This window comes from Caenorhabditis remanei, chromosome III, assembly GCF_010183535.1.
Source record: "Caenorhabditis remanei strain PX506 chromosome III, whole genome shotgun sequence".
NCBI lineage: Eukaryota > Metazoa > Nematoda > Chromadorea > Rhabditida > Rhabditidae > Caenorhabditis > Caenorhabditis remanei.
In genome coordinates this window covers 12,655,711-12,668,950 of record NC_071330.1, presented here as the reverse complement: position 1 = coordinate 12,668,950, position 13,240 = coordinate 12,655,711, and the positions used below count along the sequence as shown (strand labels likewise).

Below are 13,240 nucleotides of genomic sequence, written 5' to 3'. Positions count from 1 at the left end.
ACTCCTTTCTTTTCTCTCTCTCCATCTTCCTCTCTATCTCTCTCTATCTCTCTCTCTGTCCTCCCCCCGTTGGCTCCGCCCCCTTTTTTCGGATTTTTTTGGATTTTTCACCTCTGATTAATGCCACGTGTCCTTTTTTCAGTCAGTCAGTAATCTTTGTACAGTCTTTAATTTTTTACAGATAGGCGGTCCCTTCCTTATCTCCAATCATCTGTGAAGTTCTGTTCCAAAGCGAGCTTTTCGAAAAAATGAAAAAATTTTCAAATTCCCACCAAATCACCTCCAACACTTTTTTCTTTGTTTTCTCTCCTGTGCCCCCATTTATTTCAGTTTATTTCCCCATTTTTTTCGCGAAAATTGTGATTTTTATAATAACTTTTAGGTCATTTTTCTTGTTATTCAATAAATAAAATAAAGATTTTTAATAAGATTTGAATTTTTTAACAAGAACTTGAATTCGCGCGTAAATTATGCTCCACAAACACCGTCATTGCGTACGAGGTATCAGATTTGACGACAATTAAAAAAAAAAGCAAATTCTAGGGAATTTTTTTCCAATTTTCAGACATTTTCAGACAAAATGATGAGAAATTTACAAAAATTAAATCAAATTCGACAAAATATCGGTCAAAGACTCGGAATAAACGAAATGGGATGATATAAGACATGAATATTCGTCGATTTTTTGTCAGCAGCACCACGAATTAATCCGATATGTTCGAGTTGACCGGCGGCGGCGAAGAATGCTCCTTTCGCTTGTTTCTTTGACATTTTGATCTGAAAATTGAGAGTTTTTATTGAGATTTTCGTAGAAAACGCAATTTTTACAGAAAAAAAGTCATTTTCTATCAGAAAATCTGATTATTATGAAGAAAAGTAGGGTTTCAATAGGAAAAACTGGTTTTTTCTTCGAAAATTCGCATTTTTCGAAAATCTAAATATGAATTTTTCTTATCAAAAACTGGATTTTTTAAGCTCAATTATCGGAGATTTTCACCAATTTTAATTTATTTTTAGAAAGAAATGTTCAATTTTCTAACCGACATGATGTACACAGTTACAGTATACCGAAGCTTTCAAATCCGACATTTCTAAATTTAAAACGCTCCCAAGGCGCGCCAGACCTTTTTTGGCTTGATTTTGACGGTCTAAGCTTAATTTTCGGAGATCTTCACCGTTTTTCATTCATTTTTAGACAGAAAAGTATGGTTCACTACAGTAAATACACCTTTTCTACTCAAAAAATTGAATTTTCCTCTGAAAAACGCATATTTTTCCCCCAAATTCAATAGTTTTTTTCTCTAAAAAACGCACATTATCCAAGTACGTCCTCGCCCACTCGCTAATCGGCACCATCTTAAAATTCCTCTGGCACAACAAAGCCCTCCAAGCCACGGACACCGGTTCCTCGGTATTCCGATTCAGAAGACAATTCTCAATATCGTATTCATCCGACGAATCCATCGACACTTTCACGTCTCCGTCTCTCTGTTTCCACGTTCCGATGACATTTCGCCACGTGGCAGGATACTGTCGGAGTGTCGACTCGAAAAGTGACATGATATGAGCGAAAATTTCAGATTTCGCAGAAGAAATCGGATTGTTTTTTTGTTTTGCAGACATCGCCTGTTTCCGCTGCTTTTGAAGATCCAAAAAGCTCATTTTTTGGCTTTTCGAAGGCGTTTTTTCCGTTTGTGACTCTTCGATTTCCACTGGTCTCTCCACTTTCGCCGCCTCCAATTTCTCCTTTAATTCTATCAATTTCTCACAAAATTCTGTGTCAAAATCCTTGATTCTCTTGAGAATTCTATCACAAAATGCGAGAAGATTCGTCTTGGATTGTCCTTCGAATAGGAATTGTTTCTTCTCTCTGAACACTTGCTCCTCACGAATTTTTCTCAAAAAATCTGGATCCGTTTGAATTTTCATATGGAATTGAATGAATTCAACGCGAGTTCCGTCACCGAATTCGTCTTTGAATAAATGAAGAACCGCATCGTATTTCTTCATTTCTTCCGAATGAGTCTCTTCTCTCCACAGGGGATCTTCCAAATATTTCTGGAGAAGAGCGAATTGAACGGCACGAATGAGGGCGGAGACTGAGTAGTCACACGCCAGGAATCGATCTTTCAAGTATTTCATGAAGGGTCCTGCAAAAGAATTGACGGTTTCAGGATTTTAGTGTTGAAAAACTGAAATTTCTAGTAGGTGGTTAAATGGGACTGTCCACGAAATTTAAGCCCGAAAACGCTGGAATTTCTAAAGTGGTCTGGCCGAACTTTTTTCGTTGTTTTTTTTGTACTGAAAATGCAGTATTTTGAGGTTTTCAGACGTTGCAATGGATGAAAAAAAGTCCCATCTATCACAATTGAAGAAAATTGAATTATCTATCTTATGAGCCAAAAAACGAGAATTTTGGTAAGAAATTGACTTTTTTGATACAGAAAAAACAGATTTTCAGCTATTTTAGCCAATTATTACTTTTCTAAAAAGTTCAACAGTTTCAGTGCATCCTCAAGTACATTTTCTGCAATTTTTTAAAGGAAATGTTTTATGTCAAAAGAGTAGAACTCATTTTTCTGAATATCTGTTTTTCTGTTTTTGATACAGAAAAAAATATATTCAGAAAAATGAGCATACATTTTTTGGCAGAAAACATTTTCGAACAGAAATCGCACATAATGTACTTGAGGATGCTCTGAAACTGTTACAACTTTTAGAAAAAGAAATTGTTGATTGAAATGGCTGAAAATCTTAATTTTCTGTAAATCTGGTTTTCCGTATCAAAAAAGTGAATTTTTACCAAAATTCACGTTTTCTCGCTCATAAGATACATAATTTAATTTTCTTCAATTCTGATAGATGGGACACTTTTTTTCATCCATTTCGACGTCTGAAAACCTGAAAATACTGCATTTTCAGTGCAAAAAATGAAATGTGTACAGGACGAAATCACGACCAAAAATACCCCATTTTTAATTCAATATTCCACAATTTCTACCTGAAAACAGCGCGGGCGCACAATCATAACTCATCAGCAACTTTGGATCATCCTCCTGAATATTTCTTGGCTTAGGACGAGGCGGTTTGAAGAATGCGTGAATTCCAGTGCAGATCACTTCTCCGAAGATTTCCTCGAGTTGGGTGAACTGAAAATTTAAAAGTTTTGAAAAGGTTTCTGAGCACGACACGCTGCTTACAACCGCGCTCTACCGAAACGGAAGAAAATTGCGTGCGAAATTGAGAGACTCAGAGAAAAGGAGACATTTCTCGAGGACATTTCGGTGGGGCGCAGTTTCAAGAATGTTTATGTTTTTTCCACCTTAAAATTCTTTAATTCTAACATATTCATCGTCTCCATCTGAATATTTTGTGTGAAGAATGCGGGTGACGTCGAGACACAAATCATCAATCGAACACGTGAAATGACAGAACGACACGTGGAAGTTGAATAGAGAAGAGAGATGAGAGAGTCCAGAAAATGTGGGCGGAGCGATTCGAATTGGCGGATCATTATGATACGGATTGTGGAGGGATCGGAGTTCTGAAAATATCGATTTCTGGTCCGGAATGTTTCAAATTATAAAATTTTAGGCCGGTTCAGAGCGATTTTCGAGTGTTTTCTGTCATTTTTTTATCGAGAAATGTGTAATTTCTGCACAATATTCATTTTTGTGAATGTTCCTGACGTGTTTCTGGTATTTTTAAGCTGAAAATTAGTGTTTTATGTCAATTTTAAGAAAAAAGATTTTTTCACGCTCTAATTTAATTATTTTATTATTTGCACTGAAAACTTCATCTGAAAACCTTAAAACACTGCATTTTCAGTGCAAAAAATAAAAGAATTGAATAAAAATGTGAAAAATATCGGCTTCACGTTTCTTGCAGTTCTTTTTCGCAGTGTGGGAGACCGTGAATTGGAGAATTTTAACTGAAAAAATCGATTTTCGATCAAAAATCTCTATTTTTACAGGTTTTGTGCTAAAAATCGGGATTTTTTAGATCAAACTGCTTATTTTCGAGCGAAAAACTTGAATTTTTAGTGAGAAATCATCAATTTCATGATTTATATATAAATAAATTTATGCCTGAAAAATCAAGGAAATCCTAGTTTTACACTCGAAAATGAGGATTTTGGACCGAAAACCGCGAATTTCAGCACGAAACTGTGATTTTTGATAAAAATTGCAGTTTGGAATGTTTCAAATTCTGAAATTTTAGCTGGTTTAGAACGATTTTCGAGTATTTTCGGTAATTTTTTTTAGAAAAATGTGTAAAAGATTCGTTTTTGTGACTGTTCCGGGCGTGTTTTCTGTCATTTTTTTTCGCTTTTTCCATCCAAATCCTTGATTTCCTCGTTCTTACCAATTCGGAAACTTTATCAATAATCTCATGAATCGCATCGTTCTCCGTCACCACCATCTCCCGTATCACTTTCCCGTCATCATCGAATTCCAGCATTTTCTTTCGAAAATCTTGAATTAATCTCGAAATATCAGTGAAATTACACTGAACAAGGGCGGTTCGAAGATTTCCGATCGATTCATCCGGTGAGAATACACTCAGAACTCTGCGTCTCCGTCCCTCTCCTGGATTCTTCACAATCCACGTGGCAATTTCAGAAGTCGCCGCCTCGTAAATCCGCCCGGTGGTCTCTGCCACTTTCTCGTCGAATCGAGTGACGTCATCGATGAAAGTCTTGAAAAATCTGAAAATGTAGAGAATTTTGAACACAAAAATAGAGAAAACGCCCTACCGTTGCTCATCTTTGGCTTTTTCGAACCGGAAATCATCGGGAAAATCGACGGAATCGTCTATAATATGTCTGTCTAGTGTCAGCTTTTTGACACCGCGATGAAATTTGATGCCTGGCGTCATCTTTTGGGCTGAAAATGGACAGAAATCGATGAGAAATTCGCTAAATTTTGAATGACTAAAATTCGAATTCAAAAAGCGCGCGCAATTGGTTTAGTGATGGAGCGCGATTGCATTATTTTTGAAAAATAAAAAATGATTTTTTGAAACAGCATTTGCAGAATTCCGGCCCAAATTTCGTTGAATTTTACCATAAAACCCAAGAATTGAAGCACTTTTAATGTGAAAAAATGCAGTTTATCTACAGAAAATGCTTTATTAGATTTAAAATCCATATTAAAAAAGAAAAAAGTAGAAATCGAAGAAAACTAGTTATTACGGAGAATTGATTAACATTGTAGACGAGTTGTGAAGACGGAAAAGCTGTTTTTGGTGCAGTAGGCGATGCAGAATCTGAAAATTGAAAAATCTCGGTAAAAATGGCGAAAAAATTCGGGATTTCAGGCAAACTAACTGATCGAACAGTGATTTTTTCGGAGATTTTGGGTAGTTTTTCAGCTTGAACGGGGGGCAAAAAAGACCTGTAATGGGGTGTCAGGGGCGAAAGTTGAGTTTTGAGGATTTTCAGATAAAATTAAAAGGATTCCGCCCCTGAAACACATTGAAAATGACAGAAAAATGACCACTCACCTGTAGAACTCCTCTGTGGAGTATGAAACGTACTTGAGAGATGGATAAATAAATGGAAATTTTTGGATTTTTGAAGATGAAGATGAATACAGTTTGTGCATTGAAGAAGAAGCGGTTGAAACGGCTAGTGGCGCTGAAAATTGGAAATTTTTTATTAATTTGGAAAAAGTAAAGCGAAAAAGGTTTTTTAACTTTTTGAATTTTTTTCGCGAAAAAGTCAAATTTTCGACTATCATTCGGAATTGTAAAAAATTCTGATAATTCATTTAAAAAAATTTCACATTTTCGATGAAAAATTGGTTTTTTTTTTAAACTGGACCATCGGGCCTTCGAGTCGGGCCTTGACAAGTATGAGAAAAAGTAGGCTGAAATTGGGCTGAAAAATAGAGAAAAACAGACTTTTGAAGCCCAAAAAACTCATTTAGGGTCCAAAAATGCTCATTTCCATCTCAAAAATATGGTTTTTCGGCTTTCAAGGCTTTTCTCTACTAGAAATTGAAGACTCAAATTGTTTAAAGTGTTTAGAAGGCAAAAAACTCAACTTTGGCTAGAAATTATGAATATTTCCGTCAAAAAACCAGATTTAACTACCTGAAGCCATACTTGTAAAGGCCCGGCCCGGCCCGAAGGCCCGGTTTCAAAAAAGGAGCTTTTTTTTTCAAAATTTGAACATTTTTGACGATTTTTCAGAATTTCTTCCATGGCCCGGTCCCGCTTGACAAGCAGGGATTTTCTAGAAAAATTAGGCTGAAATTGTAATATTTTCGTCGCGTTTCTGTCACAAAAATGCTGAAAAATAGAGAAACACAGACTTTCAAAACCACAAAGCATCTGTTTCTGTGTCCAAAGCCGAAAAAACTCATTTCGGGGCTCAAAAAAGGCAAATTTGGCATGAAAATTTTAAATTTTCCATTAAAGGTGGACTAAACTCAACTCTGATATTTTCATAGAATAATGTATGAGTAACGGTGAGTTTATTTTCATATCGAAAGAATTTTAAAAATCGGTCTGGAACCCGCTGAGAGCGATCGCCGGTGAGTTTGGGCATTTAGCTGGCCGGTGAAAATTGGCGGTACGACTCAGAAATTCGAGTTCAGTCGTATGTTCATTTGTTCATTTCCGTGAGTTCATCTTTATATTTCAAGAATTTTTCAATTCGGTTCATTCCCGGCGGAGAACGAGCGGCAAAACAGTTTGGGCATTTCTGAGGGCGTGGAACATTCTAGAACTTTTTCGAAAATGTTGTTTTTTTCGAGTTTTCTTCGTTTTTTCTAACATTTTTGTAATAATTCTATCAATTTTTGCCGTTTACTTTCGAAATTATTGAAAGAAAACAACAAAAATGACCGAAAATAGCGTTATAATTTGAAAAATTCAACATGGCCGAAGTCAAATTTCTAGGCCACCGAAATGCCCAAACTCACCGGCGATCGCTCTCAGCGGGTTCCAGACCGATTTTTAAAATTTTTTCGGTATGAAAATGAACTCACCGGTACTCATACATTATTCTATGAAAATATCAGAGTTGACCTTAGTCCACCTTTAAAACCCAACAGTTTCCTTCAGAAAAACCCAAATTCAAACTATACGCACTCTGCGATCTCTATCAGATCTGTGCTTGTCCCCACGATCCCCTCGATGATGCTCTCGATCCTTGTGATCCCGATCCCGATGTCTATCCCGATGCTCTCCTCCCCGATCTCTGCCCTCTCCTCTTCGATGCTCCGATCTCTCCTTATGATCCTTCTTGTGCTCTTTTCTCTCTTTTGATCTACTTCTCGATCTATCATATCGTCTTGATGAGACCCGTTCCTCCAGCCTCTGCTTCTTCTTCTCCTCCATATCATGTTCCAGACCTTTTATAGTATCAGCTATCAATTGATATGCAATATGTAACTTTCCAGTCAAATGATCATCAACTCTCTGTGGAGCATCATTCTGTAACATGAAGCATCCACATATCTGACACACTTGCATTTGTCTATTTCCAGCCGTCACATTCTCCTCCATACTGATCGCTCTCTCCTTCTCATTCCTCATCTTTTCAGCCTCAAATCCCAATTCTTCTATCTCGAATTTCGTCTTATCAGCCTTCTCCACTGCCGTCTGAGCCGCCGCAACATTCCCTTTCTCCCCCTCAACCGCCGCTTCATCCATCAAATCCTCCACTTTCTTCGTCAATTGCTCTTTTCTCAACTCCAATTCCTGAATTTTCATTCCAAACGTCTCCTCGGCACTCTTCGATTCGCCCTGAGTCACTGCCAATCGGTCTTCGTGCTTCTGAATCTTGCGACGAACGTCTTCGTGGATTCGGCGGATTCGTTCGAGGAAACGGTTCTCAAAACCCATTCGACCCTTCTTATCGCTGTTTTGGTAAGAGTTTTTGAGATTTTCGTCGTGGGTTGTCTGAAAGTTAGTTTAAAAGTATCACTTTGAGTGGAGAATCGGATATTTAACGAATTTCAGGCTGATTTTTAACCGAAATTATGGATTTTCGGTCAAAACTTGGAAATTTTTCAAGTTTTTACGAGAAACTGCGCTGAAAAAAGATATCTATGACCTTTATTATGAAAATCCTTGTCTGAAAATTAGGAATTTGGAAAAAGCGTGCATTTTCAATAAAATTGAAAGATTTCAGTGGAAAATCTGATTTTCGTCGAATTTTAGGCTTATTTTTAACCGTAATAGTGGTTGTTCGTTCAAAACTTGGAAATTGTGGATATGAAGTACTTTGGGATGAAAATTCTAATTTTTACGAGAAACTACGCTGAAAAAAAATTTTAAGACAGAAAAAAGAACTTTTATCGAATTTCAGGCTGATTTTTAACCGAAATAGCAGTTTTTCGTTCGAATTGTTGAAATGTAGAAGTGTGGAAAGAGAATTCAAGTTTTTACAAAAAAAACGCAGAAAATTTTTTCTGTGCGAAATTAAGGCATTTCGACCCAAATTTCCTACAGAGCCACTTAAACTCTGCAATTTTCACAATATTTTCAGCAACTTACATATTTACAAAATCCCAAATCATTTTTCGTGTTCCGAAATATGTCATGTGTGCAGAAACCGACGAGAAAATCAGTGCAAACGTTGGGATCGTCGAAGCGGAGCTCGCGGCGCTGAAAATTTACACTTTTTGATGATTTACTTTATGATTTTGATCTGAAAAGCTGGAATTTCAGCTCAGAAAAACCCTAAACTCAAAAAAACCACCCAGGAGCACGAACCTCGCCGGGCATCGCGTCTCTCTGTGATCCCATGAGCTCATTGAGCATTTGCGCCATATAATCTGTCATTTTTCTGCAAAATATAAAGAAAATTCACTTTTAATTAAGCTCCAAAACCCTGAATATTTAGTTAAAAATCGAAACTTTTCGGCTAGAAAAAATCGAAATTTTCGGGCGTACGCAAGTCCGCAAACACCACATTTTACGCGCATGTTGCAAACGCGCTCCGCCGCATCGTGATGATTTTCGCGATTTCACCCCGGGAAAAGCTGATTTTTCGTGATTTTTCTCCGATTTTTCTCAATTTTCATGAGATATTTCATGAAAATCGATAAATTCAATCCTAAAATCACCACTTTTCAGTCAGAAATGCTCGGTCGAGCTCTAATACGAACGTTTTTGTCGCCGGCGCCAGTCGCCGCTTGTACAACTCAAATTTCGGGTGTTCATCATCACAAAGAAGCTACCGATATGAAGAGATTTACAGGAGTGGAAAGATCGAATAAAGCGAAAGCGAATAGAAACACTCATGTCAATGAGAAGATGTTCAGACGGGTTCGCGCAGCAGTTTTTGGGAATTTTCTCTTTAAAATTGTGTTTTTCAGATGCGCGGTCGAAAAACGCTGATTGTAGAGCTTCCAGAAGATTCGGCGAAAGAAAAAGAAGCAGATATGGCTCCCGGAGAGATGAGAACAGAATTATTGAAGCGAGGACTCAATCCATACAAAGAAGCAGCGCCAAGAGTCTGGAATGAGGCTCAAGTCACGTTTCAATCTATTTGTGAGTGAAGATTTTGATTAATTTTGATAGAAAATCGCTTAAAATCTCTATTTTCTTCTAATTTTTTTTTACAAAAAACTTTTTTCAGACGGAATCGCCGACCCCTACGTCCCACCAGAGAATCCGGGTTCATTTACTGATGTAAACAACAAATTCGATGAAGTAAAACAACGAATTCAACACAAATTCTACAATTGGCGAATGGGAACGAATCGAATTCGAAAGAAGCAGGGATTCGAGAAGTTCGATGTGAAGACGTTCTGTGCGAAGGCAGAAGATATCTATGTTAGAGCACATAAAGCATTGGAAGCACGGGATAAGAAGGAAATGTACAGATGTATTACGGAATATGCATTCGCGGTGAGTTTCGAGAGAAAAATTGGTCAAAATTCATAGATTTTGGCGGGAAATTGGTATTTTTTAAACTGATTTCAGTCAGCAGCATAAATGTTTCAGCTAAATCTCTATCTGGCATTGCATTTCTAAACAAATTGTTGAATCTAGGCTTTTTTTTTAATATACAAAGTTATTTTTCACAGATTTTGAGCTAGAATTTTGTAAGATTTTTGAAATTCCTGCTCTAAATTTCCTTATTTTGACGCATATCTGCCAAAATTTTGTCTTTTAGCTGAGAATGTTCTATAGCTGACTAGGGAAGGTCATAGAGTCAGTTTGGAGTTAGTATTCGAGAAATATAAGGCCAGCGTTTGGAAAATTGGCAACTTTTTATCTTTCTGACTTCTGACACGCAAAAATTGCAAAAAGAAATGTCTCGCGTGTCAGAAAGGTAAAAATTTCTTATTTTAAAGAACTTTTACCTCATTTTTCTCGAATATCAGGCCTCGAGGGCAAAAACTGAGTATATATTTGAAATGAGCGATTTTTCAGCTTTCTAATGGTATATTAGCACGGCACACTTCTTCCAACCGCGCTCTACCGAAACCGAAGAAAATAGTGTGCGAAATTGAGAGATTCAGAGAAAAATAGAATTTTTCAAGAGCATTTTGGTAGAGCGCAGTTTTAAGAACTGTGCTGAGCTAATAGAGCGAAATTGCGTTCAGTACAGTAGAGCGCATTTGCACCCTCATAAAACTGAAATTCTAGCTTGAAAATTGTAAATTTTAGCTAGCTTTTTTCGAGAAATTCACAGTTCTCTTTCCAAACGCCTCAATTTCGAAAATCTTTTTTCAGAAAATGTGGCCTGACGTGGAGAATGGATCAGTCCGTTTCGAGCTTGTCGAAGTCGTCGAACCGTCTCGTGTCGTCGCTGTCCGATGCTTCGATAATCCACCGAAATCCGGAAATGACATTGCTCAAATCACAGTTCGAATGCACACAAAACAGAAATTGGCAGTTTACGACAGATTCGGAGGTCTTATTTTGGGATCAGAGAACGAGGAGAAAGACGTCGTCGAATATGTTGTATTCGAGAATCATATTGCAGTTGTCGATGGAGAATGGAGACTTCACGGAAAGATTTATCCGAGATGGATTGAACCGAAACAGGGAATGCATATTACGAAGGAATTGACTGATGAAGATATGTTGAGACAACAGGAGAAAGCGAAGGCTCTTCCGTTGAGAACTACCGAGAAATTGGAGGAAGAGAAGATGAAAAAGGAGAAGGGAATCACTGATGATTAACATTTTGTTCTTTTTTTGTAGTTTTTGTAGATTTTTAGACGTTTTTTTAATCGAAAAAGGTAGAATATTGGTGGGAAATTGAGGGGGTTTGGTTTTTTTTTTAAATTTTTGAAGCTGGGACTTGAAAATTATGGGAACATTGATATATTTCCGGATTCTTACGAAATTTCAGCGCCAAAATTGCCAAGGTCCGGCTTAAAAAAATGGCCCTTTTTTTGAAATTTTTCATCGAAAATGTGAAAATGTTTGATGATTTTTCAAAATTTCTCCAATTTTTAAATGATAGTCGAAAGTTTGACTTTCTTGCGAAAAAAAATTCAAAAAAATCGAAAAAATTTGAAAATTTCACTCTGGCGTCGAAAAGCATGTATGTATCCGAATTTTTACGAAATTTTAGTGCCAAAATCTTTCATTATTCCCAAAAATTTAAAAAATCCTATTTCCCTTCTCAATTTCCCTTGATATTCTACATTTCGTCGATTCAAAATTATAGTATTTCTTAGGTTTGTTATTTTATTGTTTTTCCTTTTCAGCCCTTTAAAAAAAATATTTCCCCCTTTGTTTGTTTCTTTTATTTTCTATTTAAAAAATTTTAAAATCTCACTTTTTTAAATCAATTATCGCGATTTATTGAGGTTTCACCCCCTTCTGAATATCTTTTTCTCTCCTTTCATCATTTTTTTTCGTTTGTCACCTCCTAATCTAACTACTTCAAATATTTTCAGCCAAGAAAATGTCGTCTACCAGCAATACCGCTGCTCCAACCGGTGCCGCCGCCAAGAAGGATCCAAAGGCCGCCGTCGTCGTCGATAAGAAGGAGACCGAGGAGGAGGAGTTTGAGGAGTTCCCAATTCAGGTAGGGAATTGGGAAAATGTTGAGAAAAATGAGGGGAAAATGGTAAATTTTCTCAGGAAATGAAGGGAAAACCCAAAAATTTACCTATTTAGCGACTGAAATCGTTCGAAAGCATTTGAAGTAAATTCTGCACGTTTGTGTTGATTAATTTGAACAGTTTCAGAAGAAGTTGACAGTTTTCGATCTAGTTTCGAACGTATCTCAATAAATTTGGACTGGTTTTCAGTAAAAACCGGCTTTCGTTACTTTTTACAGTACTTTATTTATTCATTAGACTATTTCTTCTGGCACAATTCTCAATTGAACATTTTTCAAAATAGTGCGCTCTTTCGCACTATTTTGAAAAATGAAAGAGCGCTCTAATGTACAACAGTCTTGTCTGTATATGCGCTCTATAGAACAATTGAAATTTTGAGCATAGCTTCCGCCTACGCCTGACTAAATGCGCTCCACTTATAATCTAGTACAATTTCAGTGATTTTTGAACCAAGAATCGCAGAAAATGCATCAGATTATCAGTAGAGCGCATTTGTCACATAAAACACCGCTTGGAGCCGAAAAAACCGAAAAATGACATAAAACTTCTTTATTGAACTAGCATAAAGTACGCTCTAACGAACGTGAGAATGTGCGCTCTACGGAAACAGAAAGCAATAATGTAAGCCCGCTCTATCAGAATATCAGAATCTGATGGCTCTGCAACTACGCTCTAATGAACAATCAGAAAAAGTCATTTGATCTACTTTTCACCAAAAATTATTTGCCAAAGGTTGAAAGTTCAGCTTGAAACTAGGTTTTTAGGATAGAAAATAATATTTTTGTCAATTCCAAACTTTTTTTTGTAAAAACTCATGTTTCTAACAAGTTTTAGTTGAAATCCTCATTATTTCATCATTTCCAGGAATGGGCGGAGCGTGCCGACAGCGAGGATGACGATGTGAACGTGTGGGAGGACAATTGGGACGATGAGACACACGAGAGTGAATTCTCGAAACAATTGAAGGAGGAACTTCGCAAGGGAGGACACCCAATCGCCTGAATCATCCATCTTCACTTCTAAATTATTATATCGATCCATTTCTTTTCTCTCGCCTTTTCCCCATAATTTTCTCTTTTTTTCGGTGGTTTTTGAGTTAAAATCGGCTGATTTTGACCCTTTTTACCCCCTCTTCTGTAAAAACTCTAAAAATGAATCGATTTTCGCGGGAATTTCTAGAAAATTTTCAGCTAAAA

The 13,240-nt window shown here is 36.9% G+C and overlaps 4 protein-coding genes across 4 annotated transcripts; 2 read left to right on the top strand and 2 right to left on the bottom strand.

Moving 5' to 3' along the window:
• Positions 1-627: 627 nt before the first annotated feature.
• On the bottom strand, positions 628-4,878 carry GCK72_011062 (uncharacterized protein; the record flags this gene model as incomplete). Its single annotated transcript, XM_003092514.2, has 6 exons — positions 628-777; positions 1,315-2,150; positions 3,002-3,149; positions 3,323-3,544; positions 4,366-4,708; positions 4,757-4,878. The coding sequence occupies 6 exons, from the start codon at positions 4,876-4,878 to the stop codon at positions 628-630; spliced, it is 1,821 nt and encodes a 606-aa protein (XP_003092562.2).
• A 751-nt stretch (positions 4,879-5,629) lies between these two features.
• On the bottom strand, positions 5,630-8,796 carry GCK72_011061 (uncharacterized protein; the record flags this gene model as incomplete). The annotated part of the gene is made up of 4 exons (XM_003092507.2): positions 5,630-5,638; positions 7,099-7,911; positions 8,509-8,619; positions 8,728-8,796. The coding sequence occupies 4 exons, from the start codon at positions 8,794-8,796 to the stop codon at positions 5,630-5,632; spliced, it is 1,002 nt and encodes a 333-aa protein (XP_003092555.2).
• A 300-nt stretch (positions 8,797-9,096) lies between these two features.
• GCK72_011060 (uncharacterized protein) lies at positions 9,097-11,151 on the top strand (the record flags this gene model as incomplete). The annotated part of the gene is made up of 4 exons (XM_003092509.2): positions 9,097-9,282; positions 9,333-9,507; positions 9,596-9,867; positions 10,699-11,151. 4 exons carry the CDS (start codon positions 9,097-9,099, stop codon positions 11,149-11,151), a joined length of 1,086 nt encoding a protein of 361 aa, XP_003092557.2.
• A 733-nt stretch (positions 11,152-11,884) lies between these two features.
• GCK72_011059 (uncharacterized protein) lies at positions 11,885-13,046 on the top strand (the record flags this gene model as incomplete). Its single annotated transcript, XM_003092499.2, has 2 exons — positions 11,885-12,007; positions 12,909-13,046. The coding sequence occupies 2 exons, from the start codon at positions 11,885-11,887 to the stop codon at positions 13,044-13,046; spliced, it is 261 nt and encodes an 86-aa protein (XP_003092547.2).
• Positions 13,047-13,240: the final 194 nt, after the last annotated feature.